Here is a 25,568-nt window from a genome sequence, read left to right as displayed (position 1 = left end):
TATTCTAGGAGCTTGATGAGCTGCACCACTGAAGCTGTAATACAGATTCAATGAAATCCCTTAAGGACCTTCTCCTAATGGTGGCACAGTGGTCCATAAAAATGCTAGTTTGCTTTGAAAATTGAGGTGCAGGTTCATTAGAATCCATCCTGTTGAATTTGAGAATAAGCTCCCAAGTGAGTCAGGGAGAGAGGCCAAGAGACTCACCAGAGACGGGGGAGGGAAGTTTCTAATGCACGCAGTTTCTCTTTGCCAATCCACGCTAGGTTTTACCCTCTCTCCCTCTCCTGCAATGTTGGTGGTATCACCCTGGGCCTCCATTGTTCTAGCGTTTCGGGGGAAAACCTCACACCAGGCTACTTATTCTTCATGAGGTTCACGTTAAACAGACAGTTGCTCTCCAGGGTTTTCTGTGGCTTCCAAAAGCATTACATTGCTAGACTGTGCTGCATTGGCTATGCGAGTCAGGATGCAACTTTCCAAAGAGGAATAAAGATTTTAACACATCAACGCCATCAGCACTAAAGCGAGCACATCTAAATAAAACTAGCAGGACCCTTAAGAATGGTGTCTGACAACATGAAGACATCTTGCATTGTAAATGAATAGCATGGCTTCAAGTTTTGATAAATCTTCAGCTATTGTCTGCTGAACCTGGAGATTTTACAGACACAAATACTCATAGCATGGCGATATACAGTATACTCTACTGTTCTGACTATCCCGGTGTCGAGTAACATATTACATAAACCACCCACAAGAAATCTGTGAAGATGTATTTGCAATGATGCAGCTACTCGCCACCATGGCCAGAGCACACTGTTTCTATTCAAAAGCACTTTATTCCAGACATTGTTTCATGTTCTCCCTCTGTGTTGTGGAGAAATATGTCTCGAACAATTTCTACGACTTAGGCTCAACAAAAAAAAACCATGTCCAATTTCTTCCACCAGCTGCACTAGAAGCTACACACACCTGTAGTCAAAGCTGCAGGCGAACCATCACTTTTGTTCCGAGATTTAAATAACATAGAGAACAATAACTAGCGTGCACTATACACACCGTTCCAATTCCAACTCTGAGTAATCTCTTATTCTTCTTGGCAGAATAGTGAAATCCATTCAAGCATTTTTTTGTCACTGCCTCCTGAGAGGAGTACAATAGCATTTATTTACAGCTGTCTTTTGTAAACAGTATTCATATGTTAATTTGTTACCATTTTATTTGCATATAATGTCTTAATTAGTCTGATAATTTGATTCTTATTTTGTCTGTATGTCTCTGTATTCTGATACAAGAACAGGTGGTGCTCCCTCACATCTCCACCTTTTGTAAACTAACTTGTGATCGGGTCGCTAGAGGGAAGATGAGGTTTGCATAGTCGGATCAAACCGACTAGTTGGAAGCCGATTGCACAACTAACGGGCTACGAGGAATGGGAGTTAGAGTAACTCAGTAATGCGACAGAAAACAAGTTTTGAAAGAAGACTAACATTATCAGAAAATGTTCTTAATGGACATATTTGCCAAGTGGCAAAATGTTTACTATAGCAAGTAAAGCTCAAAGCAAAGGGTAGACTGAGATGGAGGAACCCCAGGAGATGGTAACTGTATTAACATTTAACCTAAACCATGGTCTTTCCCTAACCTTAAGTGAATTCTGACGGAAAAAGGCTGCGTTGGTAGTTGTTTAAAAACGGCAACAGTTTAATACGTTTTCTCTTTAACATCATTATGAAGTAAATGTTGATTGCACAATGTAATGGCTATCGAATAATGACACCATCAGCATTTAGATTGGTTCCCTATACCTCGCTTTAGCTTTGCAATTTTGTCTGCCACCGGGCATAAAATCTCACGGGAATATGAAGGGTGATTGGCGAGCCAGCCTGGCACCACTTCTATCTGCTTTCACGTCTCCAATGTAAGTACAATACAGGAAGTCCAGTTTGGCCACAACAAATAAATGTTGGCAGTATGGTACATTTCTTTATGTTGCAAGTTTCAGTCTCTTTAGGTTCAGTTTTCAATTTTTCTCATCACAACACTGTGCTTACGCTCCGGTTAGGTAAAGGCACAAAAACACTTGCTTGGAGTTCAGAAAATATCATGTTTTGGCTTGAAATACCTGTTATGGTCGCCACAAACTCGGCTTCAGATGGCCGGACTTCCGGTCAAAAATATCTGTTTTTTATCGCCATAAACATGGCTGGAAATTGTCCCAAAGGCTCCTTAAAAATATCCAGTAGTGTCACGCTTACAAATGTTGGAGTATCCAATGACACAAACGAATTTGAACGTATCCGTGGTTTGCATAAACTTTGACTGTTAATATTTTATATGCCTGACTGAATCAGCTGAATCAGATTTTTTTCAGATGCCAGGACACTGTGCAGCTGTTTGTAATACTCACTGATATGATTTTATACATTTGGAAAGTTGTCACAGCTGCAACTATTTCATATTTGGTACCGACAATCAAGAGGTAAACAGTAGAAATATACTGTTCACATTACAATGCACAGGAATGTGTGCTTATTTGACAAGTGACGTCGCCTTGCCTTGCAGCTAAAAGTTTTACCTGGTTCAACTTGAGGGCAAGAACACAGCTGTGTAGAGAATAGCATAGTTGTCATCCTAGATACTGTGTAAAGAGCAGTTTAGCATAAATCTCTATTGCATCTGTTGGTCATAGGAATACAGCTAAATCACAAAGGGCTAATATCACTATCTCAAAGCAACATTTCATACTAATAATGAAAACAATAATGAATAATTTATGATTGTTAATAACCAATTTTTTTGTATCAGATGTTACTCATTTCTGTTCTCTTGTGCAGCTCAGGAAAAAAGCAGCCTTGTTCTGTCACAATGGGACATCAGAGGGAAATTAATTAGGTGACATGCAGGACAAAACAAGTGGTTTTTATATTCCAGCTGCCAGCCTTTTATCTTCCCTCAGTTTAAATCACTTTGTTTGCTGTGCCAGCAGAGACATACAGTATATCTTTCTTTAAGCACAATATGCCTCTTGTACAAATTGTCTTTTTCCCTCTTCGAGCCACATAATAGATCACAATAGGTAACCTGGTATGTACAGGGCTATAGTGGCGATGGCAAACTCAACGCTTTTGTCGTCTCTGGCAGTAGTCGAGCAGGAGCATTGAAGCCGAAAAGAAAAGCTTTCTTTCTTAACAGGTGACATTTTTTATGACATATTTTTTTAATAACCGAGAGACGGAGGCAGACTTTTTGTTGCCTCGTGGTCAGCTCAGTTCTTCTGTAAAAAAATGATCAATCCTCAAAGAAAAAAACATAAACCGACTGAAAACTGAAGTGCTCAGCTCTGGTCAATAGTCTCTATTGATAATTTGAACCTCGTAGTGAGAAGAAAAACAACAAATTAACCTACCACTCCACTTTGAACACGTCTAATCCAAGAAATCATTGTCAGCTGAACTGTCAGCCTTATAGTTGCAACTGGCATTGTCAGCCAGTCATCTGTTGCCTGAAGAGGAAGAAAAGAAAAAGGCACAAATACAGAGAAAGGCACTGAATGGCTGTAATCACAGGTTTACCTGGCTGAACAGCCCATCAGACAGGTCTCTCTCATTGACTGCTGATGTGGGCCAACAGGAGCCAACAGTGCCAGTCACATAACAAACGCTGGTGTGCAATGGCACAGAGTATTGAGCTTTACAAGCCTGCCTGTTAAGAAGTTTTTCTCCAGTGTTGCATTCTTCCTTACCTGCACGTAATGGAGGCATTATTTCCCCTGGCACCCCGTGTGAAAACGGAGGGCAAGAAACGAGCACCGGAGCGTGTAAACTGTACAGCTTTGCTTTAAAACATTATGTTATCTAGTCGCTGAAAAACAAAATCAATATGTCATCAGATGCATAGAGTTATGATCAATAAAGTAGGGCTGAATTAAGTTTCAGTATGAGTCACACAGTTGAAATGAAAAAAAAAAAAAGTAAAGGCTTGAAAACAATTTGGCTCGATTTGTATTTTGTCTGAAAATCTTCAAACTGAACATAAGTTTTTTTTTTTTGTTTAAAAGAAAACCTTCAGAACACAAAGACCTCTCACCCCTGCAAAAGCTTTTGGACATATTACATATTTTAGAAAACTACTCTCTTGTCTGAAAGGATACTTCAGTAACCATGAGAACTGACATTTGAAGTGACATACTCTTTTGGTTTTAGCTTTTCACAGCACATTCTGGTCTCACTTTGGGCTGCAATCCATCTTTCTGAATAACTGTAGCAGTGGAACAACTGATCCAATCTTTTTAGTCCTCTGTACATTCCTGTAAAAGGTTTAATTCCACCGAGACAGAAAAAAAACATTTGAGGGAACTCAGAAAGTGAATAAAAATGGTTCCTAAAGATTCTTGAAACATTTGTAGCATTTATTATCCAGTGTTTTCTGTCAATATGTTTCTCTCCGAAAGGGCACGGAGGTCAGGGGACGTACCTGTGCCAGGGCAAAATAAATCATTGGCAAGAAGAGAGTTTAGGTCAAATAATCACCCCTCCGATAATGCATGTCCATGGAGAGGGCCCGTGAGATTCATTGCTGTGCTCCCGCTGACAATAGTGGAGGCTTTCAAAGGCCACAGTCTTTAATTTCTTGTCCCTGCTATCAGCGTTTTTATCCTCTGGAGAGGGGGAGGTCAACTGCCCCTGTTCCACAGCCCCAGAGCCAGCGTCCTGGGCATTAAGGGCTGAGAGAGGTGGCTCAGGTCAGGATGTGATTGCTGCTGGAGATGGCAGACTGAGGGGTCCTGGGGCTCTTTGGACCCTTCTCCGACAAAGAGGCTTTACAAAGCAGCTCCCAGGTCAGTTTTATCAGGGCATCACTAATGGTTATGATATGATCTGTCTAGCATCACGTCCAATTAAGGCTTGCTGGGGGAATGTGGCAGCCGCTGCTCCCCATCTCACTTGAGGGCTCAGAAGTGGTCAGTGAATGTAGACTATTGTTTGAGAGACTCATTTCAGTGGCGATCAAAGGTCCATTGTGACTACCACAAAGGGAAGTGGCCACTGGCCAGGCCTATTAGCTATGTAGTTGTGGTGGGGCAGCGGAGAGGGTAATCAGTCTTCTTACTGATAGCAATGACCAGCCCACTTCTCTCTGTGACAATGACTAACCTCTTCAATACAATATAAAGCTATGAGAAAGGGTTATTCTTCTTGTTTGGATTGCCTTGTCTTTAGGCCAGAAAAAGTGCATCCCCGAGAGTCTTCATAATTTCTACTTTCTCTGGTCTCCGAGCTAATATCTCATTCATGGAGCTTGCAACTTTCAAATGGCTGCAACTGCGGCAAAGCCTGAACTTGTAATCCACAGTGCGGTGCCAGTCAGCCTCCACTAAGGACCTCAAATCTCCACCCAGGCCAAGACTGTGCAGATGTGGTGTGAGGACACATGCAGGGAAAGGTGAACCCAGCTCTGGGCCAATTTGACTTCCCTCCAGCAGTGATGATAATCGTCTTGCTTAAAGGTGTGGATCTGTGGCGCAAAACCATTATCTGTTTAGCAACTCATCCAGAGAGGATGTAGAAAGTTGAGGGAAATCGCTCGAGACTAAAGAGTGGTAACAGCTTTCTTTGAAGATACTTAGTAGTTTTTAAATTTGGGAGTTTGAGCCAGAGTTACAATGAATAGCTGTCAAAGTAAAAGGGTTTTTTAATGTCTGACCGAACCTCTGTACCTCGCGACTCCGAAGTCTCGACCGCTTCACCTGCTTCTCAGCAGAGAGAAAATTAGAGAAGAGATGTGAGCTTAAAACGCCCTAAGTCAGGGTCTCATTTGCATGCCTGAAATAAAATGAGGTTGGCAAACTGCAGTGGATGAGGGAGAGAAAATCATTATCTGTAGATACTGTACTTGAGGGCGCATTCATTGAAATACACAATCTCATAAGATGCCATTGGACTTTTCCAGCCACATCGAATAACAGATAAAACTGAATCAGCCCGTTTCTTTGTAGCAACAGACAAAAAGTTCTCACACAAACGCCCCTAAAGTTTACAATCTGCATCAGTTGACTCTTTTATTTTAGGATCCTTCTGATTTCCAACAGCAAGACATCTATGTTACTTAACTTCGTCAGACATTTTGTTAGCTGTCACCTAATCCCGTGGTGAGCCTCCGCCACCAGAGGTTAGTGAAAAGGAGTAGTTGGTCATAATGAGGCAGGAGCAGCTGCAAGTCCTTCTGATAGAATGAGGTCACTGGAGCGACAGAGATCAGTGCGGCTGATAGGGGGTTGGTCGAAGTCGGGGGGGGGGGGTCTCATTCAAAAGAACAGGCGACAAACTATTTTGCATTGAAGGAATGCGAGGCTGCAGGCCCTCCTCCTGCTCCTTTCTAATGCATGTCTGTGTCAGAAATAAATCATTTTAATTGTTCTCTGATTCCCCCGCTCACCGTTTTGCAAAATGATAATTTAAACATTAATAGGATGTTAATAGGATGTGTGTCCCGGTAACCTTTGATATAAATCTCGCCGTAATGGAGAATATTCTCCATGACCACCATGAATCAGGAGTAATTAAATATGCGTGGACAAGCACCATTTTGGGGATTTACAAATACGGTTCCTGCATTACAAATAAGGTTTGACCCGGGGGGGATACTGTTGATATGGGAGACAAAGTTTTTTTTCTTCACGAGAGTTACTGCAGTATTGTGCAACCAGGTCAGTTTTTTCCTGTTAATGAGACTTGCTTCTTCTTTTAAAATGCATACTTTGCCCTTTAGTTTGAGGCAGGACTGTACCTTTAGCTGGGGCGCGTTTGTTATGGAGACCCAGGGGTCTAAACACTACTGAAAGGGCATGAGTAACTCATGCGAGTGGGGCAGGGCTCGAATAGTGGTATTGCCCATGAGAAGAGAACTTAGCTGGAAGAAACAAGATCCTCCTTATAGACTAATGGATGTGTTAGCAAGAGCGCTTTCAGACCAGCTTTCATGTTGGCTCCACCAGAGGGTATAGAGGGAATGGCAAATTAATTATAGAAATGAAGCCAACCTCCTTTTCTTATCATAGAGGGCAGCTGTGTGTTTCCCCCTCGCCCGTTCCCCTTCCTCTCTGTCTACAGCGCTGGAATGTGTCCTGTTCTACATCTTCTCTCTGCTTCTCCTCATCAATCCATACAAACTTACTCAAGAGAGAGATCTGCTGTGTCCGGGGGAGGTGAAAAGTGGAGTCTTTATTGAGTGAAAATGTCATAGAGATGGTTGCAGAGTAGACGAGCAGAAAAAAAAGGAATCAGGCTCTGTCTGCCTTTCAACTTATTTCATAGCTTTTAGACCCTTCCTCTCAACGTCGACGAACAAATCGATATTTCAAGTGGGATCTGGTGTTGTAATGACATCATACTGCCGGCTGTGAAAGCACATTAACCGCCAGCAGAATGCGAGTCTCAATGACAGGCCACATGGTCCCGATCAGTGTCTGTATTGTGGTGTTTTGAGAGACATTTCGAGATGTTAAATGTCTCAGAATGGCACGCGTGACCCACTCTGGTAAATGAAAAGAGCGGTACCGTCAGAGATGGATACGAGCACACACTCACCTCACTTGTTGGACCATTCCCAAAGGTCTGCTTTGGAAATAATGGGAAAGAGCAACAGCGAACGCATGGAATATTAATGTGGAGTGGGGAGCCAGCCTCAACTCAAACCGTTAATTTCCATTTTATCATGACAAATAGAATAGACATCACTCTGTGTGTTATCATGCTGTTTTCAAGAACAGTTCTCAGGCTTACACATGATATTATAAATTGTACATACAGGCTATTATAGCAGACCTAAATCCTGTTAAGAATGGAGAACTTGTTGCATGCTGTTATCGCCAGTTTTTAGATTATTTGAGTTAATTAATGGAAACTTGCAGATACAAATCATGACCTGATATTAAAATAAGGTTGTGCTTAAAAAAATCTGAATGTGCTCTATGCCCTCGTTTTTTTTAGTTTGGCTCGTGGACTTATTTGATTTTAACTGTAATTACCAAAAGGAAGGAATTTCAGTTTTTTTGTAGGGTTTCTGCTGACAGTACCGACTATATCAGTGTTAGTGCTGGCAGTCTGATCCGTGCAGTATCTGTGTCGGTGGGCACACAGTTAAATCACTTAATTTCCAGTAGCCTCGCTCTTCATCTACGGAGCAGCGGCAGCCACACAAGCAGTTGACCAGTTCACCGTCATTGTTGGCCATTGTCCCATCTGTTATCTGATGATTCTGCACTGTTACTCCATGTTGTGGTTCAAATCATGCAATTTGCAGAGTGCTGAGGTTACAGAAGGACCAGGGCCTTGAGTTCTGACAGTCTGGTCATTTACCATTACCATCTGGACCCATGGAAGAAAGAAAACTAACGCTAGCTAGTCCCGTCCTTCTGTATGACGTGGCATCGTGAGTGTGTGCGAGCTGCTAATGACTCAGCATGTGTGGAAATGGCACGAAAAAAGTTAAGTTCACCTGGAAGTTAGGCACTGATCGCTCCTCGACTTTGTGTTGGAAAGGATCCTGTTCGCGGTGTAATTGCAGTCTCATCAGCGGAAATCGGACCCGCCTGGTTTGTCCCAATATTATTGAGCCTGTCAATCAAAAAAAGTCAGTCGTTAACCTACTCTCTGAAGAGTGTTCTTTCATTTTGTGGAGGCCTTTCTTCATCAGAAGTCATCAGATGTAGACATGTTGGATTTTAGTGTGTCCATCCAAACATCTCCCAAAGACTTGAATACAGCTGTCACTGCAAAAAGTCATAGTTTAATATTAAGAGTCATTATTGACCTTGTTTGCAGTTTGTGGTGTCCTGTAAACTGTTTTACGGACATCTCTTTTATAATGGTGGTCCATGGGTAAAAATACTTTTTGGGTTCGGGGGAATTTTTCTCTGCAATACTGCGAGTGGCGGCGCCATCCTCTCTAGGTTCTGTTAAAATGCTTGGTCAGAACCTGATCCGGCTGCTCGATCTATTCAACGGTTCCTGCGGATGTGCCTGTTCAAAATAACTTATGAGGTGATAATAAAACAATTCTACTCTATTGAATGAAATTTTTCTTATCGTTGTAAATTTGATATTTTAGTATTATATAACAGGGAATTTACTGAAGTTACAAATAAATCTTATTGGACACTGCTGAAATGAAAGTATTCAGAATTTACAATCCTATTTAGCAAGAAGTTATCTAAAAAGAGAGGATTGAAATATAGAATTTCATAAAACGTATTTCAGACATTACATTGAAGATTAAATTAGATAAAATTCAACAGGCATTAGGTTTTATAAAGAGAGACCCGAAGGTGCTTTTACCATCCACGATTAAATACGCTGAGAGGAATAGAAGGAATTGTTTTAATAAAGAAAAAGCAAACATGGAGAGAAACTTGATATCAAAATGAAAAATTGAGAACTTTATAACCAAGATGAATTTTAGCATTGCTTTTATATTATTTTATACTGTGAGGGATATTGACAGCAACTTTCATGATGAAAAACTGTCTCAAACATGTCATTTTCATATATCTATTAATATTTTTTGAAGGAACAAAGAAACGTAAACTTTATAAACATATACCATAAGAATCCTAACACAGATGGTATACAGATAGTGAACATTTGCTGCCAAAGTTTTTTTCATGAAGTTTCCTTGTCTTATAACTGTAGAATAAATTGAACGGGCATATTTACAGTAACTTTCATTGACTGGCTTCAGGCACGGATCAGGCAGCCGGTATGGATCAGGTACTGACACCCCCAAATGTTAAATGTTTCACTGTGATGGTATAAGTCACAAACCAACATAATGCTAGCTTAAAGGCTAAAGGCAAAACATATTTTCTAACAATATGGGGCTATGAAGTGCACCAGTCAGTAACTCACCAATGACATTGACGGCTCGCCTCCCAGCAATGCAGAAAAAATAATAATCCAAGGGTCAGTCCAGTTTTGTGATCTATAGATGCCTGATGCTTCTCCACAAATAACTCCACAATTGTTTTATCCTCTCTTGCTCCGGAGTCGTTATAATCTATAGTTCCAAACAGTGAGGAGAAGTCAAATTTCAGCCCAACTTTAAAATCGATTTGTGTTGAGTAAAGACAAGGAAGCAAAGCAGAGAACATTTAATAGTTTAATTATAAGCTGCTGTATACATTCAGTGATTATTCCGATTTTCATGTTGCCAGAAGCCATGGGTGAGACCAGCAAAACATTCAGCTACAAGATCTAGTTTTGTTGTATGCAATTTGTCCATTTTCATTCATATTTTTCCACATTGTACATAGTTTACTGCAAAGCAACATAAAACCACATTGCTGATGTGCAACACGGTTCTTTCAAGACCTTAGTTCATTCAAACACGATTCCACCCAGTCTGTTGTGCGGTGCTCGTAGGAGGGGGGGGGGGGGGGAGCCCTGTTTATATACCACTCTGGTCTCAACCCTATCTCTGAGATCAACTGAACACAGATGGCACATGGTGACAGCAGTGCTGAGCAAAGCTAGTCTGCACGTCCAAATGCCCTCAGCTGAAGCTGACAAAGTCTTGTTTAAACTCGACCGGGGCCCAATAAGGAAGCCGACTCATTAGACAGATAAAATAGGTGGAACCCTGTTACCAGCTTGAAGAACACTGGGAGCCTTTGTTTCTCCTCCTTAGATACTAAGATTAAGCAACATCCTGCAATCGTTAAGGTTTTGTTTGCATCTTTTTTGGTTTTCTTTTGCTATCTCACTCTAAGCTCATTGAACTGACACACTAATGTTGGTGCTGATAACGCTGTTTTTTTTTTTGTTTCTTTTTCTTTTTTTTGTCTTTTTTTACATTTTCTAGTAGCCCACACAGAAACTTGATGGCACAAGAACTGACCAATAAGAAACTCTTTACAACAAGGTAGACTGCAACAGTTGCCAGGGGGGTCACACAGTAAACAAAAAAAATAATCCAAGTTCATTTTTGAAAATAAAAAAACAAATCAGGTTTTTCAATATAAAAGCAAAAGACAAATGAACAAAAGCAAGTTAATTTCAAGTATAACTTACTCATAAAATAACTACACAGCATTAAATATTCTCATTATACATTTTTAAATTATTTATAAAATATATTTTGGCATATATGTTTTTTTTTATTTTTGTGTTTGTGTAACAAACGCTACTGTAGCTTCAGTTGAACACCAATGTTTATTTGTTTTTTTCTCTTGAAACAAAACATTAAAGGGATTGTCACATAACAACGGGTTATTAAAAATGATAATAGTAAACCCTATAGAGAGTTTCACATAGCAAGACATGAGTGACGATCCCTTCTATCCTAGCCCCATAGTCAAAAGTCAAAAAAAGTACAAGACCAGAGCACAAGTTCTAATTTGCGCTCCACTGGCTACAATCAAGGTTGGGCACAGGAGATTTCAAAAGCAGGAAGTCTTTTTTCATACAACTCAATTCGAACACAAGGATCTGTCTGTCCCACTTCCAGTGTTCAGGGCTGTTGGGCAGATAGCGAGAGTTCATTTAGCTCCATCCTTGATAAAATATAAATACTGTAAAGACCTCACAGTCTGATGACACTAGGATGTCCTCAGGGAATACGCGGAGAAAGCTTCTCTTATTAGTCAGAGAAAATGGCAAATGAGACTGAGAGGCCTCCCTTCCCTTTCTCCTGAATGCACTGAAAACTGTTGAAGGAGTAAATTGAGGATATTTTTAGATGAATCCTGTGTACGTCTGTGGTTTATTACATTGATGAAGCTCACTATACAAAGGAACAAAGAGCGATTTTGACAGCTAGAACAAACTGCAAAACCAAAGAAGGCAAATATCAGTTTGTGATACAAAAGTAGTTCAAAAGGCATAACTGTACTTAAGAAGTGGCACCTCGGGTGTCCAAACACGCAGTGTCCTGCTTTGGCGCAAGGGCTGGAGAGCTCCGTCGGCCATGTCCATGCAGTCAACAGTAACCTGCCTGTCCACTGATTGCAGACTGATAGAAAGAAAACTGAACAAAAAGCAAACAAGGAAAAAGTACTGCGACTACAACAAAGCCACATCCACTACCTCGGCTTGAGCACACAACTAGCTGCAGCATACTACAGTTCATCATCCTCAGCCCGAGCTGGTTCTTGAATATTGTATACTGCAAATGGGTGTGTCTCTCTACTTTCACAGCCTGACTTTCTTCTGTGTACACACAGCTATTGCGGGGTACATATATGTGAGTTTACACTGTATGTGTGTATGCATGTCGGTGTGTGTCATAGAGAAGCTCGCTAAAGCACAATGTCCTTCAGGCGCTTGCTGCTGGGGGATTCCTTGTCTCGGCCATCGTGGAGAAGCGTGTTGATCTCCCTGACAGCTGGCTCACTGTCCTTCCCCTCCGGCTGCCGCAGCAGGCTGTGGTTGGCGATTCGCTCTGCGTCGCGGCATTTCAGTGTGTTGTAGGCAGATGACGGCTTGGACACCGGGCTCTTCAGGTGCACGGGGGAAGTGATGGGGCTGGCTGCCTCGCGACCGTTGCCAGCTTCACGGACAGCCCCTCCATTGGCCTTGGGGCTACACACCTGAGACTCCTGAGTCCGCTTCCCCTTTATCTCTCCCCGCTCCACGTCCTCAGGCCCATCCTTGCCGAAGGTGGCAAAAGTCCTCTTGATGGTGCCATCCTCGTAGTGGGGCACATCCACTGTGGTGGCCTCGATAGACAAAGCGATGACATTACGGGAGTGCTCGGGTGACTTGGCACGCGCCGGGATCGGGACACGGGGCATCCAACAGCGGTCAGAGTGGCCTAGGATGCGACACTCGTCCTGGCAGTGGAAGCCTTCACTGGGATCTGTGAGGAGACAAAAAGAAAACACGACCGTTAGATTTCTCTGACAAAACCAGCTTCATTTTCGACGTTACACTCAGATACTTCTATTCACACAGAGGTTCCATCGTATTCTTTCTCCCACGTTTTCTCATTGATTTAATGATGCCAAGCCAGTCATGACAGAATAAATAAATGACAAACAACGCTGCGTTTTGTTTTAATTAAAACAGCCCAAGTTAAACATTTCTGAATGATTTGCTTTCACTCGCAACGCATTCCTGCATCTGCTCAAGACTGCCGTCCTGTTAACACCGTTCACTGATGACTAGAGCTGGATGTTTGGGGAACTTCTAATATGCCAATTAAATTATGTATTGTTAAATCAAAAGTCCATTTGCAGCTCTCGTATAATTAGGTTTTCTGTAGCAACACTAGATGAAAGGCAGGTTTAAACAGTGCAATCAGATATCTCACTGAGAGACACCAGACGAGTTGCGGTGTTGTTGCCTGGTTCATCTCTCTCCCCCTCTCTGTCTCTGTCATCTGGCGCCGAGTTATAAATATGTAATGATGTTTAACGCCGGAGCGAAAAAAAAAAAGATTTGCCTGAGTCTGTATAACTGCACTCGTTTATACTTTGTTGTGTTGGAGGGGAAGGACTTTCAAGACAATGTCTGCATCGCAACAACAACAACAACAAAAAGTTTCATGGTCACGTACTCGAAATGAAAAGTTTGTTTCAGGTCACACATCCGTCCACTCTCATCAGCTCGGAGATGGTTTTGGCTAATCCGAAAAAAAAAAAAGATTTGATCTCGATAAAACGATCCTCATAGTACTCGCTTTCAAAACGGTTCAGCGCGGGGAACGCCACTGCGCCTCTGTGTTTCCCACCTGCCACACAGATACACGGTGACACATTTCTGTGCTCCCCTACTGCTTGTTTCACTCCTAGCAAGATCCATCCTCCGTTCCAGAGGCCCAAGGTGACAAGAGGGGATTGTGAGAGGGATTGCCATCGACCCAAATGCATACGCTTACATCTGGCAATCGCAGCTTGACAGATCACCTAATTAAAATCACTAATGATCTGTTTTTCTCCCTTCTTTCCTGCGCTCATGAGAGGCACCTCTGCTTAGGCCCTGGGGATCGATATTTAAAGATCGGAGACAGGCTTTTCAGGGGCAGATATGCCAGAGGTGTCTCTCATAAAGTATAATCTGATGAGACTGACAGATAACATGGTGACTAAATGACTGGATGAATGAGTAGAGGGTATCATGGGCTGTTTGAACTCGCGGAAGGGAAAGTGGCGATCCGGGTGGAATCATCATGCTTGAAGGGTGAAAACGCGAAACACCAGCGAGATGACGAGTGACCGGCGTCCGCACGAACGCCTCGAAGTGACTCAGATGCGACGGAATTAGTTTCCATTCTTCACATAATGAACACACACATGCACTGACACACACACACAGACGTGGCATTCTCTGCAATAAATGCAGATTGAGACATCCTCATCCTTACAAGGGACGCCATTGTAATAAGCATCTCCAATTCAGTCCGCAATTACCACACTCGCACGCCATCGTACAGGATATTACTACGTGCTATTATCCACATCCATACTGCAGCATAAATAAGCAGCGTTATAAAAATCTCTATACAGTTCTGGTAATGTCGTGAGGCCCCCGAAAAAGAGCAAATTGAATATATTTTCCGCGAGTTACATTCTCATATGTGTGGAGATTTGCATGAAGGCTGCCACTGGTCGGCAATCAAGCGGACAAAAGGGCAAGAAGCCGGGGGTTTTGTTTAAAGAGAAGGGATCCAATCAGAATGTAATAATGTAATCACAACAGAAAGTCTTTGCCAGGTACCAGGAACATAATGGGAGGCCGATGAGTAATAATAATAACAGTAAAAAAAAAAGAAAAACATGCCCACACACTGGATTAGATTGTCTACTGCAACGGTATTTTTTAAAGCCCTTTTAAATCCCATGTTCTCTTCCTAATCCTCTGTAACTGCTTTGTCATTAATGTATTTTTGAACTTCGCCCTTTTTGCTGCCTTTTTTTTGTGTGTGTGAACAATAAAATGCTCGAGACGGGTCATATTTCAATGTAGAAATGTATTTGGAAATGTATTTTAGCGCTTCCTGGCGTTGGAAAAACTCGTAGTTAAAAGTTGTTGGATAAATTTCAAACTTGTGCACAAATGCTCCACGTCAGCTCGACATTTATTAACTAACATCTCTCCCCACATCTTGTTTGACACGTTTGACAAAGTAGATCTTTTTTCCCCCGCTGATTAAAGATTTACAAGCATATTGGTAATGAATGCAATTTCCTCTAAATGCTTTGGCTTCTTTTTTTCTGTAGCCCGGAGCATTTTCTAAAGCATGAAAAGCCTCGAGGCACAAAGAAATATACACAAGTTGTATGCTCTCTACTTAGCAGTGCATGCATATGCAGTGAATACCGTTTTCTCTCCTTTTCCTTCAGGGGTCTATGGGAGAGCAACTGGGTTGTAAATGACATTGTTATGAAAGCCAAGTGCCATTAACACTCACACATCCTGCCTCTGCTCAGAGCTTCATGAAACGCAGATGTTGCTCCAAAAGAGCCACAAAAAAAATTGGAAGAGAGAAGATTTTAATAAAAAAAATAAAAAGTGACAGGCCATCGACCTCTAACAAAACACAATCTCCTCCTATTTCTAAAAAACGAGCTGTGATGGTGAGAGATGAAGTAATGGCTTTTGCAGCAGTGCTTTAATTTTCGAAGTCAACGCGTACAGAATGGAAGACGAGCGAAGGCGCCTCCTGCTGCGAAGTTATCGGGGAAAATAAGCTTGCCAATCAGTTCCAGAAACCGATTTATAGTACAGTACAGCGCAGGATGTCATTGGGAACATTTCCTATCTACGATTTAGCACCTATTAATTACTGAGGGAGCTCCGTCGGGAGGTGGAGGCTGCCTGCGTTTTTTAGTGTTCCACATTTAAAATACAAACAGTCTAATGGTACTGGAGGCAACGAAATCCATGAATCAAGTCGCACAGAGCTGCCATCACATCAGACACGCTGCACTTTAATGCTGAATTAAGCTCCAAAAACAGGCAAAAAAGCACTTTAAATATGTATACTGGTGAAAATGTTGCCACTTTCCAATGTTAAAGCCAACATTTCCCGATAAAGCTGGCCATGTTTGTCTGTTTTCGCTGTTACCTGGAATAGCATCACTTTGCATCAGCGCGGGGAGAAAACCCACATGTTCCCTGCCATTTCGTCTCGCATCTGCAGCCTGCCAGCAGCCGATTCAATCCTGTCTCTTCCCCTCAATCAGATGAGGGCGTCTTAACTTCAAGCTGCAGCAGACAGATCCTTCAGCTTCAGCATGGGGCTCCCACAACCTGACAAGCTTATTGCTCGATTTACCCTCGTGCACCGCGTGTAATGATCCCTTCGTGTCATACGGCTATTTGTTTGCTGCTAATGTAGGGAAGAAGAGGAATCAGCAAAAAGACACAGAAGGGGAAGGGAAGTGTTCACTGAGAGAAGCAACACCCCTGAAAGAAAAAACTCCCCGAGCCTTCGCCAGATATTTTGCGTTCCGTTTGGCTAACGCATGGCGCCTGGCTCGGAAAAAACGAAAGCGCTTCTCCCTCCAAGAGCAGCACACACAGCCTCGGGGTTGAAAACAATGATGTAATCCGATAAAATGAGTGTAAGCAGCCACGAGAAACAGAAGGCCAGGCTGCGAGGCCAGAGACGGAGTTGATGTGAACCCAGATTCAGGTGACAAAGTCTTCATTCCGTCTTTCTTAGTTTAAGTGGAGCCACGAGGCGATGGGGACACGTAGCGTGACACAATTCAGTCAGTTTGGTTTTACAGCATGATGAACCCTAAAAAGAAATTGGAACAGCAGCGTGGCATGATAAATCATTTTTCTTACAAAGAATGTCTGCCACTTTTGGCTTAAACAACTTTTTTTTGTGTGTTTCTTCTGTATGCTGACATTTTGTTGTAGCTGTAACAATAAATGCCCTGATTCTCTTTGTCATATTAAAATAGATACTCCTGAGCAGACGAGCCAGATGCTGTAATGAAGACGTTACTGGGATGTCACAAAAGCAAATAATTTGGAGCGATTTAAACCTAGATATATTATAAGTGTGGCCATTAACCTTGCTTTCATTTCCTGTCCTCGCCGTCTCTGATACCAGACTCTGTCACACTGCTGTGAGAAAAGCTTTCAAATGTAGCTGGTCTATAGTCTGAAAAGACAATTATTCATCTCTGGTGCTGAAAGATCAAACAGCAAAAAGAATTCAATCTACAGAAAACTAAATAAATGTGGCCCGGCTCCTGTTGACCCTTTCTGAGGACAGCCTGGGAAGACAACGCTCCAACGCTGCCATGTCTGAGTCGTGTACAGAAGGATTTGGTCCACTCCTCTGCTCTCATCTTGGTGTATCTTTGACAGCGAGATGGCTGTTTTCTAATTGCTCTCCATATTAATTTTCCATCCTGGCAGTCACATGGCAAAGATTGATTAAATCTAAATTGTTACTACAGAGTCTTGATGGAGCCTGTGATGCAGAAGCTGAGGCTGAGGGGAAGTATCACAGGGGAGGAAATATTCATAAAATATGGCACCGGCAGAATAAAGGATGACCGTCAGTGGCCGGTTGGTGCTCAGAGTCCAAAGTGTGCTCGAGACCTAACAGGCTTGGCCCCCGCCTGATCCCAACACTGGGGACGGAGCTTAACATCTAGTCTGCTCTAACTACAGTGGAGGGCAGTTCTCCGGCCAGCTGAGGCCGAGGCTTGGCCAGGCAGCCTCCTACACTACTCACCAGGGAGAGTCCAAGCACTGCTGTCATCCCAGCCAGCCAATTCAGTCTGTGGGCCATAAATCAGCCTGGAGGCCTGGCTCCTGCGGGAGCGGCAAGATGGAGTGTGATGGTCTTGTTTTTACAAACAGTAGAGGGGCACCCTTACTGCGCCACGCAAGCCATCATTCTCTACACAGCGCCGAGTCCTCTCCTTCTCCCCACAGCATCTGGTTCAGTCACATCAAGCTATCCCCCCCGACACCCTCAGATTCATCTCTCGCAGCTCTCCGCACAGGCCCATCCTTTATGCTTCTCCTCCTTCTGTCCTCCTCTTTCATCTCATCAGTGCTGCTGTCTCACGTACGTCGGTGTAATTAAATAAATCCTTCACCCAAAAATCTCTTCCTCTCATTTCTGCCTATCCGACCAGATTTCCTTCAACTCTCTCAGTCAAATATTAATTGTCGAGGAAATTGGACTCACTGGGCAGCCTTGTTAGTACTGTCGTACTGCTGCTGAAGCCAGGGGTTCATGTGGCCCTGCTTCTATTTCGGAGCATTAGTACCAGTCAATTTATCAAGAACGAATTCAGTGTCTAATCCATCCAGCACTGCAGAGAGCGTCTGACAGCTTGTCACTTCCAGCAGGCCTGCCCCTGTACTCCCAAAAGCTGATGCAAAATGGCAAGTTGACTTAATTTTGAGCCAATCTTACAGTGGCTATACTCTTTGCATTTGTCAATAATTGTTTTTAAAGCTCAAACGGTTCAAACCAAAATCTGCAAATGTTTGCTCCCGCTGTCTGTTTCCCCCCCTCGCTGCTGCTGCTGCTGCTGCTGCTGCTGCTGCTGCTGGCCCATCCAGCCCAGCCTCTTTACTCTGCAGCAGGTCCTGCTATAAAGAATGAATTTCCAAACTGGTGTTGACAAACAATGCACTAGCTTCTAAATTGGTACAAACAGCATCTGTTTAACAGCTGTGTAACAGCAGCGGGAGGAAAAAAAGCAATCGCTATGCTGTTTTATAAATCACTATGTCATCGCAGAGCACTGTTTTGCTCAAAAGCAGGACCACTAGCCAATGGACTGCTTGATGTAGTGGAAACGATGCGAGCTGGTTGTCATGATGACATACATGAGTGGGCTGGTTTCAAGGCCCCGGCAACAAATACTGTTTCGCCGGGAGGATTCTCTCGCCTCATTGTGCCCTGCTCCTGCCATCACTGCCTCCTAGAGGTTCGAGTGTCTCAGTAACAGTTCGGTGAGGCTCTAGAAGCATCACCCCTGGCTTAATGGTGGATGCAAGGCTGTGGTCAGAGCTTGTGTCATGTTTTTCATACATCACGAGTTGGTAACTGTTTAAATCTCTCAGTGTGAACTCTGGACTGGATTTAGCTCAGCCAGAAGAGCATGAGAAACTAAGTCTGATTGCATAAGGCTCAACTTGGCTGAACAGAAAAGAAAAGAGGTTGCATAGAGGTTCCCGAGATAGGAAAATCGCTCCAAAACAAGACACTTAGGCGTCCACAAAACATCAGAAAGCCTCTGGGAAGCAACATGGAGAGACTCAGTGAAGAAATAAGAGCTGTGTGTCTGTAACCCCAGAATGAAAAGATCAACAAATCACTGCCCCAAGAGCAAACTATAACCAGAAGCAGAAAACATGTCATTTTTAAAAACTTATTTTTCAGATTTTTGGAAATGTTGGCGTGTTGGACGACTGTGAAAAAAAGAAATGATTGGTCTGAAACATAATGATTCTAGTTGCAGTTTTTTCTGACAAAGATGTCAACTCACGTGTACAAAAACAGACAGATTAACTGCAAACTGTAAAAATAACTTGTAATCCACCCGTGCTTCTCCTCTGCTCCGAGATAACGACGCTAACCACCCTGGAACAAGAAATCTGCTTAACAACTTTGTGGCAGTAAATTCGATACTTTTGTCGCCGTGTATAACATTTCCAAGAAAAACTAATCAAGGGTGTAATTCAGTGATGAATTAAATCAGAAAATTCATCTTTGGGTTAGAAGTATTTTAAAAGGGATAATTATTTTAAAATATGAAAGATACGTGATGAGAAAAAAAAAGAATCCAATTAAAGTCAAAATGAAACTGCAACTTGAGCTCATCTCGCTCGCATAATTTGATACGTTTCCAGTTAAAGTGGGATATTGTGGGGAAGAATCACGCAGGGAGGAATCGTTTGAATGTGAGACAATCGTCGTTTTATTTGATTGAAGGCCCATTTCTTGTTAAAAGATTTGCTATGATATTGCGTTATTGGTCGTTACTGATTTCCACACTAATTGTAAGTAAGTTATGGTTAATGCTTGGTTGGTTGCTTGTCAACTGAGGTCAATCTTGACCTTCTCAGCACTATAATAGATAGTAGATAATATAAACTATAATAGGTAAGCTCTGAAATGATCTGTTCCATTAATATAACACAGGATATATTGGAGTTATTCAGGTATTTTGTTGCTTTCATGGTCAGAAACTGTCCTTAACAATGAGAGGTGATAGTCACAATTATTAAATAACAATATGAACAATACAATCATTCAAACTGAATATGCTTTGTATTCATTCTAGAGCAAGGTAGAAGTTGAACCGTTGTGTTGTCTGTGATGTGATGTGATGTACTTCACTATAATGACACAGCAAATGTCACCCTCGTCAATTCTCAGCGTCCAAATTGCCCCTTCTAATGATGGGCTTCAAATTAACCTGTGTTCTGGTGCCCCAGACCCACAGCGGCAGTACAATGCACTCCCAAAACTCAGCACAGCAGGCCGCTGGCGTCCCAGATGCAGACCTGCCCACTCTGCCATGCCAGCCAGCCAGCCAGCCAGCCAGCCAGCCAGACCGCCTGCCTGCCTGCCTGCCTGCCTCTGTCTGCTTGGCTCGTTTCCTCTACAATGCATCGGCAGAGGACATCTTTAAATACACTGGAACAAATGCAGCATTTCTGTGTTTAAGCTTGACCGAGCTAGCAAGCTAATTTGCTCCTAAACCCTTGAGTCTGGGAGAAGCAAGGGGGACAGAAACAGACTCCTAAATTACATTTGTGAATGGGGTAGGGGGGTGTAGAGGGAAGATATACGGGGGAGCAGGGATGGAGAAGGGAGGACATGTTGGCTTAGGGGATGGCAGCGCTATGGACTGTGATAGATGCTGTCAAAACTTGGAGGAAAATAACAGGTCGCTGTGTCTTAATTTCCAAACCAGGAGAGACAATTAAGACATTTCTTAACTCAATCTGTTATCAGCTGGAATCGTGGGGATTTTAATGGGCAGAGGAGAAAAGACAAACTGCAGATTTCAAGGAAATATTACACCGGATAATGGAAAACAATGGCGGCATGGAGCTTTTCGTTAAAGGGTCACTGCACCAATTTTCCACGTCAAGTGTGCCGTCTGTGGCTTTCCCAAGACCTGCAAACACACTTTAATGTGGAAAATTGGTGGAGTTACCTTTTAATAAAAGAGTCCCATGACAAATTAAAGATGTTTCACCAACACCAAGATTTCTATTTGTGAATCCACGTTTTCATCAGTCAAAAAACACAGCTAATCAACTGTGGGGGAATAGATTTATGATTTAATGGCTCTGAACGATCTATAACTCATAACCATCCTACAGAGAGAATCCATTCCATTCTCACATTTGCCATAAAGATATATTTCTCATAGTTTTCCTTTTCTGATTATTTCTTGTTTCCTTTCTCAAGTGCTATTTCTATTAGCCATCTGAAATAAACACAATACTTCAGCGCCTGTCAGCGTGTCCGGCTCCAAACAAGTGGGGACGGCACACCGGGCGGCATACCAATATCTTTTTGGATTTCGTCTCCCTCTCCGCGAGCTTCAGCTTTGCCTCAAAAGACTGGCCTTACATAATTAATATAATGTGGCTTCTCATTCAGTCATGTTCACTTTGTGTCATCCAGGACTATGTGTTTTATATTCCATTTTATCTTGTCAGAGAGGCACCAGCACGGTCCTTACTCTCTCTCATTTTCTTCACTTTTTCCTTCTTTCAGAAAGGGAGAGAAAAAAAAATGTCCCTTTTCCCTACAATTTTAACAACCTCTGGAAGTAGGACACTGTAACATGGTGTGGTGGTGGTGGTTTGTAGTGTGGTGGGCAGGTTTAGCTCAGCAAGGCAGAAACATATACTGTAAGAGGTGGTGGGCACAGAGACACAGATCATGTTTTGAAAAGACAGTCCCCCTGTTTCCCGCTGAACCAGATTGACAGTGTCACTCAGGGTTGAGCAGCTCATGAAAGAAAATAAAGGAAACACAGCGAGGTCCTAGCTGCATTAGATTTACTCCTGCTGGGCTGCAGAAAAGCAAGAGGGAGGCCTCTCTAACACGTCCTATTTCCTCGTCACAGGGCCCATTCAGTTTGGCATCTGGGAGGCATGCTGCTTCACTCCCAGGTTCTCTATTATTCACCGCAGTGAAGCCTGCACCATGATACCACTTAATATCAGACAGTCAGAACCAATGTCCGTAGCATTAGCCACCCACCAACCAGTGCTGCTCTATACAGAGGATTGTCAGCAGTGAGGCAGTCCATGAGCAGAGCTGCAGCTCGTACTGTAGATTGAAATGGAGGTGGGAGACTGAGTCTGAAGAAAAGAGAAGGAACTAATAGGCACATCTTTTCTGATTTGAGGAACATGACTATAGCATACATAAGAATGATGGCAGGGGTCTGACACAGTGGTAGTAATTGGATTTCTCAGGCCCTGTGCCCACTCGTGATAACATGCTGAGCTGTGACATGGAAAGTCCTTATGTGTGGCGAGGGAGCAAGGTGCAGCCGAGTGGAAGTGGCAGGTGTCAAAGATCCAATTCCCCTCGCTCGGCGCTCGATCCTCGAGCCCCCTTTCTCTGGAGACAGTGGAGGAACAACCTGCCCTGTGGTAAAGCCAAACACCAAGCTTGACATTCAGTTGCAAATCCAAGCTAGTTTAACCTACGTAGAGTGCAGTGGAGGAGGAGGAGGAGGAGGTGGAGGAGGAGGCGGGAGGGTGAGCGAGTGGGGGGTGCTGGCAGCGCTGTGGATATAAGAGGTCACGGCCTGATTGCTTGCTTTATTTATTTCCTGATGCTAATGTGAGCTGAATACAGAAGGAGCACAGGATGTCTACGATGTGCTGGAGAACACACAAAGGACCCCGGGACCCCCCACTGCAGATCTCACAGAGGATGTGGGGTAGCGCAGTGTCTGGCCACGGCTCCCTCCCCTGTCCTCTGAATGCATTCTGGGCCTCGTCTTTAACAAGGACTGCATGAGAACAGGCACATCATTAAAAAGAGCCACTCCGAGACTTTCCTGTCTGCCATTAAACTTAACAACCGACCTCTCCCATTACCTTTTATCCTGCCTTTTAAGGAGGTGGGGGACAGCAGGGTTTGAAAAGTCACATTCGGCTGGCAGGAGACATCCGATGAATGGAGTCTGTCCTTTAGCCAATCGCACATCAGAGGAACAAGAAAGCCTCCTGGGGTGTATTGAAAGTATTTTTTTGTTACAACCTTACTACTGTGGATATTAAGCGAATGAATGTACCAGTTAGTAGTATTAACATAGTTCACACTGACCTAATTTTACATAATATACTAATGTGATATGATTCTCTGGGTAATGCCAAGAAAGATGTGTGGTAGCCTAAAGGGAACATCTCATTAGAAGAACAATACAATAACAGAGGACCTTTGTGAGTTGTGTTATTTTTAATGTTGATGAATTTACTTTAATTTGATTATCCACCACCGCCAGCTACGCCACTCTGGATCCTGCTCAGCTCTTGACCTTTCTCACACATGAACATGATGTAAATACAGTGAAAGAGAACATTTAAATTAAAATTGAGATTTACTAGTGAACTCATTTCACTGTGTTTACATTCACAAAAATATCTGTTTTTTGTTCTTATTCTGAAAAAATGAGAATATTCCCACTAAGCTGTTTACACAGCTAATGAAAATTCCTGTTTTCATGCAGCCGTCCATACTTCGATTAACAAACACAGACTCCCTCTTGTATCTGATAACCACCTTTACGAAAAGGTCGGCTTTGCAGTATTTGTGCGTATCCAAAAACCTTTAGATATCAAAGTCCGCCATTAATATTTAAAGGCCTATTGAGCTTTTTAACTTTTTCCTTTCTCTCAGTGTTTTATATCCGTTCTTGTGCATGTAAAAGATCTTAAGTCCACACCAGCAGAAGCTCCTCTCTCCCACAGAAAACACCGCTCCTGAAACGCCTCGTCAGTAGTCCCTTTAATTCCGTAACTTTGTGACATCACACTACGTCACAGAGTCACACATCAGCATAATGAATGCCTGGTGGCTAGTTTTGCATGTGAGAATTGATTTAGCACAGCTGCTCTGTTGTTGTTAGCTGTGCTGGGTCAGGCGTGTGTGAGCTGGCCAATCAGAACAGACTGGGCATTTACTGGGTCCTGGACAGTCTGACAAAACTGTAAACCTACTCTAGTATGAACCCAAAATAAAATTCTGAAGCTGAACATGAGCGTTATATGTTTCACCTTCCAAACATAAATGTGCATTTTTCTTTTGCAGAGCTGGCCATAAACAGGCAAGAGGCCAAGAGTCGCAAATTGCAGTTAAAAAACTTAATTTAGATGCATTTTCTGAAGACGCTGTCCAAAGAATGCTCCTAAAACCCAAATAACCTCGGCATATCCCTCATGCCTTAATCGCTAAATGCAACATTAGGAATAATGCAACAGTTGGAATGAGGCCTAATTTAGGATATCAAAATGTAAAATGCTGTTTACATGACCCGTATCACATTCTGAATTCAGGTTATGCACTGATCTTTACTCAGCTGAGATAACCCTGTTAAGCTCAGTGGCAGCGCATGTTTGCTTGTTCATTCACTGAATGAGGGAAACACAGAGAAGTGGGAGGTTCTTCAATATGAAGACGTGTTGAAAGACAAAATCCAGGCAGGGTCTTGCGGAGACCGTTGGCCAAGACCAGGTCTGAGGTGTAGCCTCAGCAGGTCCCTGTTCTCTGTTTCTGTGCCTTTCCCTCTCTCATCAATAGTTTATAATGTGGGTCACCAGCAGCCACAATGTGCCTCCCACTATTGAGAAACTCAAAATGTTGAATTACAACATAGCGAGCTCATCCCAGCAAGGTCATCTAGGGGACAGCGTGGGGAACACTGACACTAATTGGGGAATGAAGGATAGTAATGATGGAGGTGATTTGGACGACTTCTCTTTAACCTCTGTTTAACTTCTGCTGAGAACAAATCCAAAAGAGCACATTTGTGCCACGCTGTGGTTTACAGTGTATGCAGGAGTCTGCGCGAGAGAAATCCTGCATTTCGACGGCTATAAAATGTCGGAGAATAAATTATTCTGACTGAATATACATGAGGAGAGCAGAATATGGAAATATTATAGCAGTATGCCTGAGGTAGTAACCTTTTGTTGCCACAACTGAGGAGGACGACATAACTTTACATATTCCTGCTACATATTCCATCTGAGTTACAGTGTTGTCAGGAGAAACAAGGTGATGCGAACTAAGATAAAAAAAGAAAGAAAACGGGGTGGAGATGACAAAGGCATTGGAGGAGACACTGCAATGAAAGAAAAATAGGAAGAGGGAAATCTCTGATGGATTAAAGAGGAAGGAGGTATCGTGTTTTTCACACAGAGAGGAAGTAATAGGGGTTAAAAAAAGAAATGCACATTGCTGCGGCACAGGAGACCCCCACCTCCCCCCCCTCTCTCTCTCTCTTCCTCCCTCACCCCAGCTGCAGTGATAAATGTCTCTTTGTATTCTGGACAGAAAACTGCGGGCTACAATGTACTTGTCAAAAGACAGCTGATTTT

The 25,568-nt window shown here is 42.8% G+C and overlaps 1 protein-coding gene across 6 annotated transcripts in view; it reads right to left on the bottom strand.

Annotated features, from left to right (window-relative positions):
- Positions 1-10,148: 10,148 nt before the first annotated feature.
- Positions 10,149-25,568, bottom strand: part of pcdh19 (protocadherin 19) — a 56,142-nt gene continuing 40,722 nt past the window's right edge. For all 6 annotated transcript variants that reach the window (XM_084352899.1, XM_084352898.1, XM_084352903.1 and 3 more), the window contains exon 5: positions 10,149-12,858. In XM_084352899.1, coding sequence (XP_084209025.1) covers positions 12,299-12,858 — 560 coding nt within the window. In that variant the 3' untranslated portion in view covers positions 10,149-12,298. The remainder of the gene's footprint in view (positions 12,859-25,568) is intronic.

Source organism: Pagrus pagrus (assembly GCF_965226575.1).
Source record: "Pagrus pagrus genome assembly, chromosome: 5".
Lineage (NCBI taxonomy): Eukaryota > Metazoa > Chordata > Actinopteri > Spariformes > Sparidae > Pagrus > Pagrus pagrus.
This window is presented reverse-complemented; position numbering and strand designations above follow the sequence as displayed.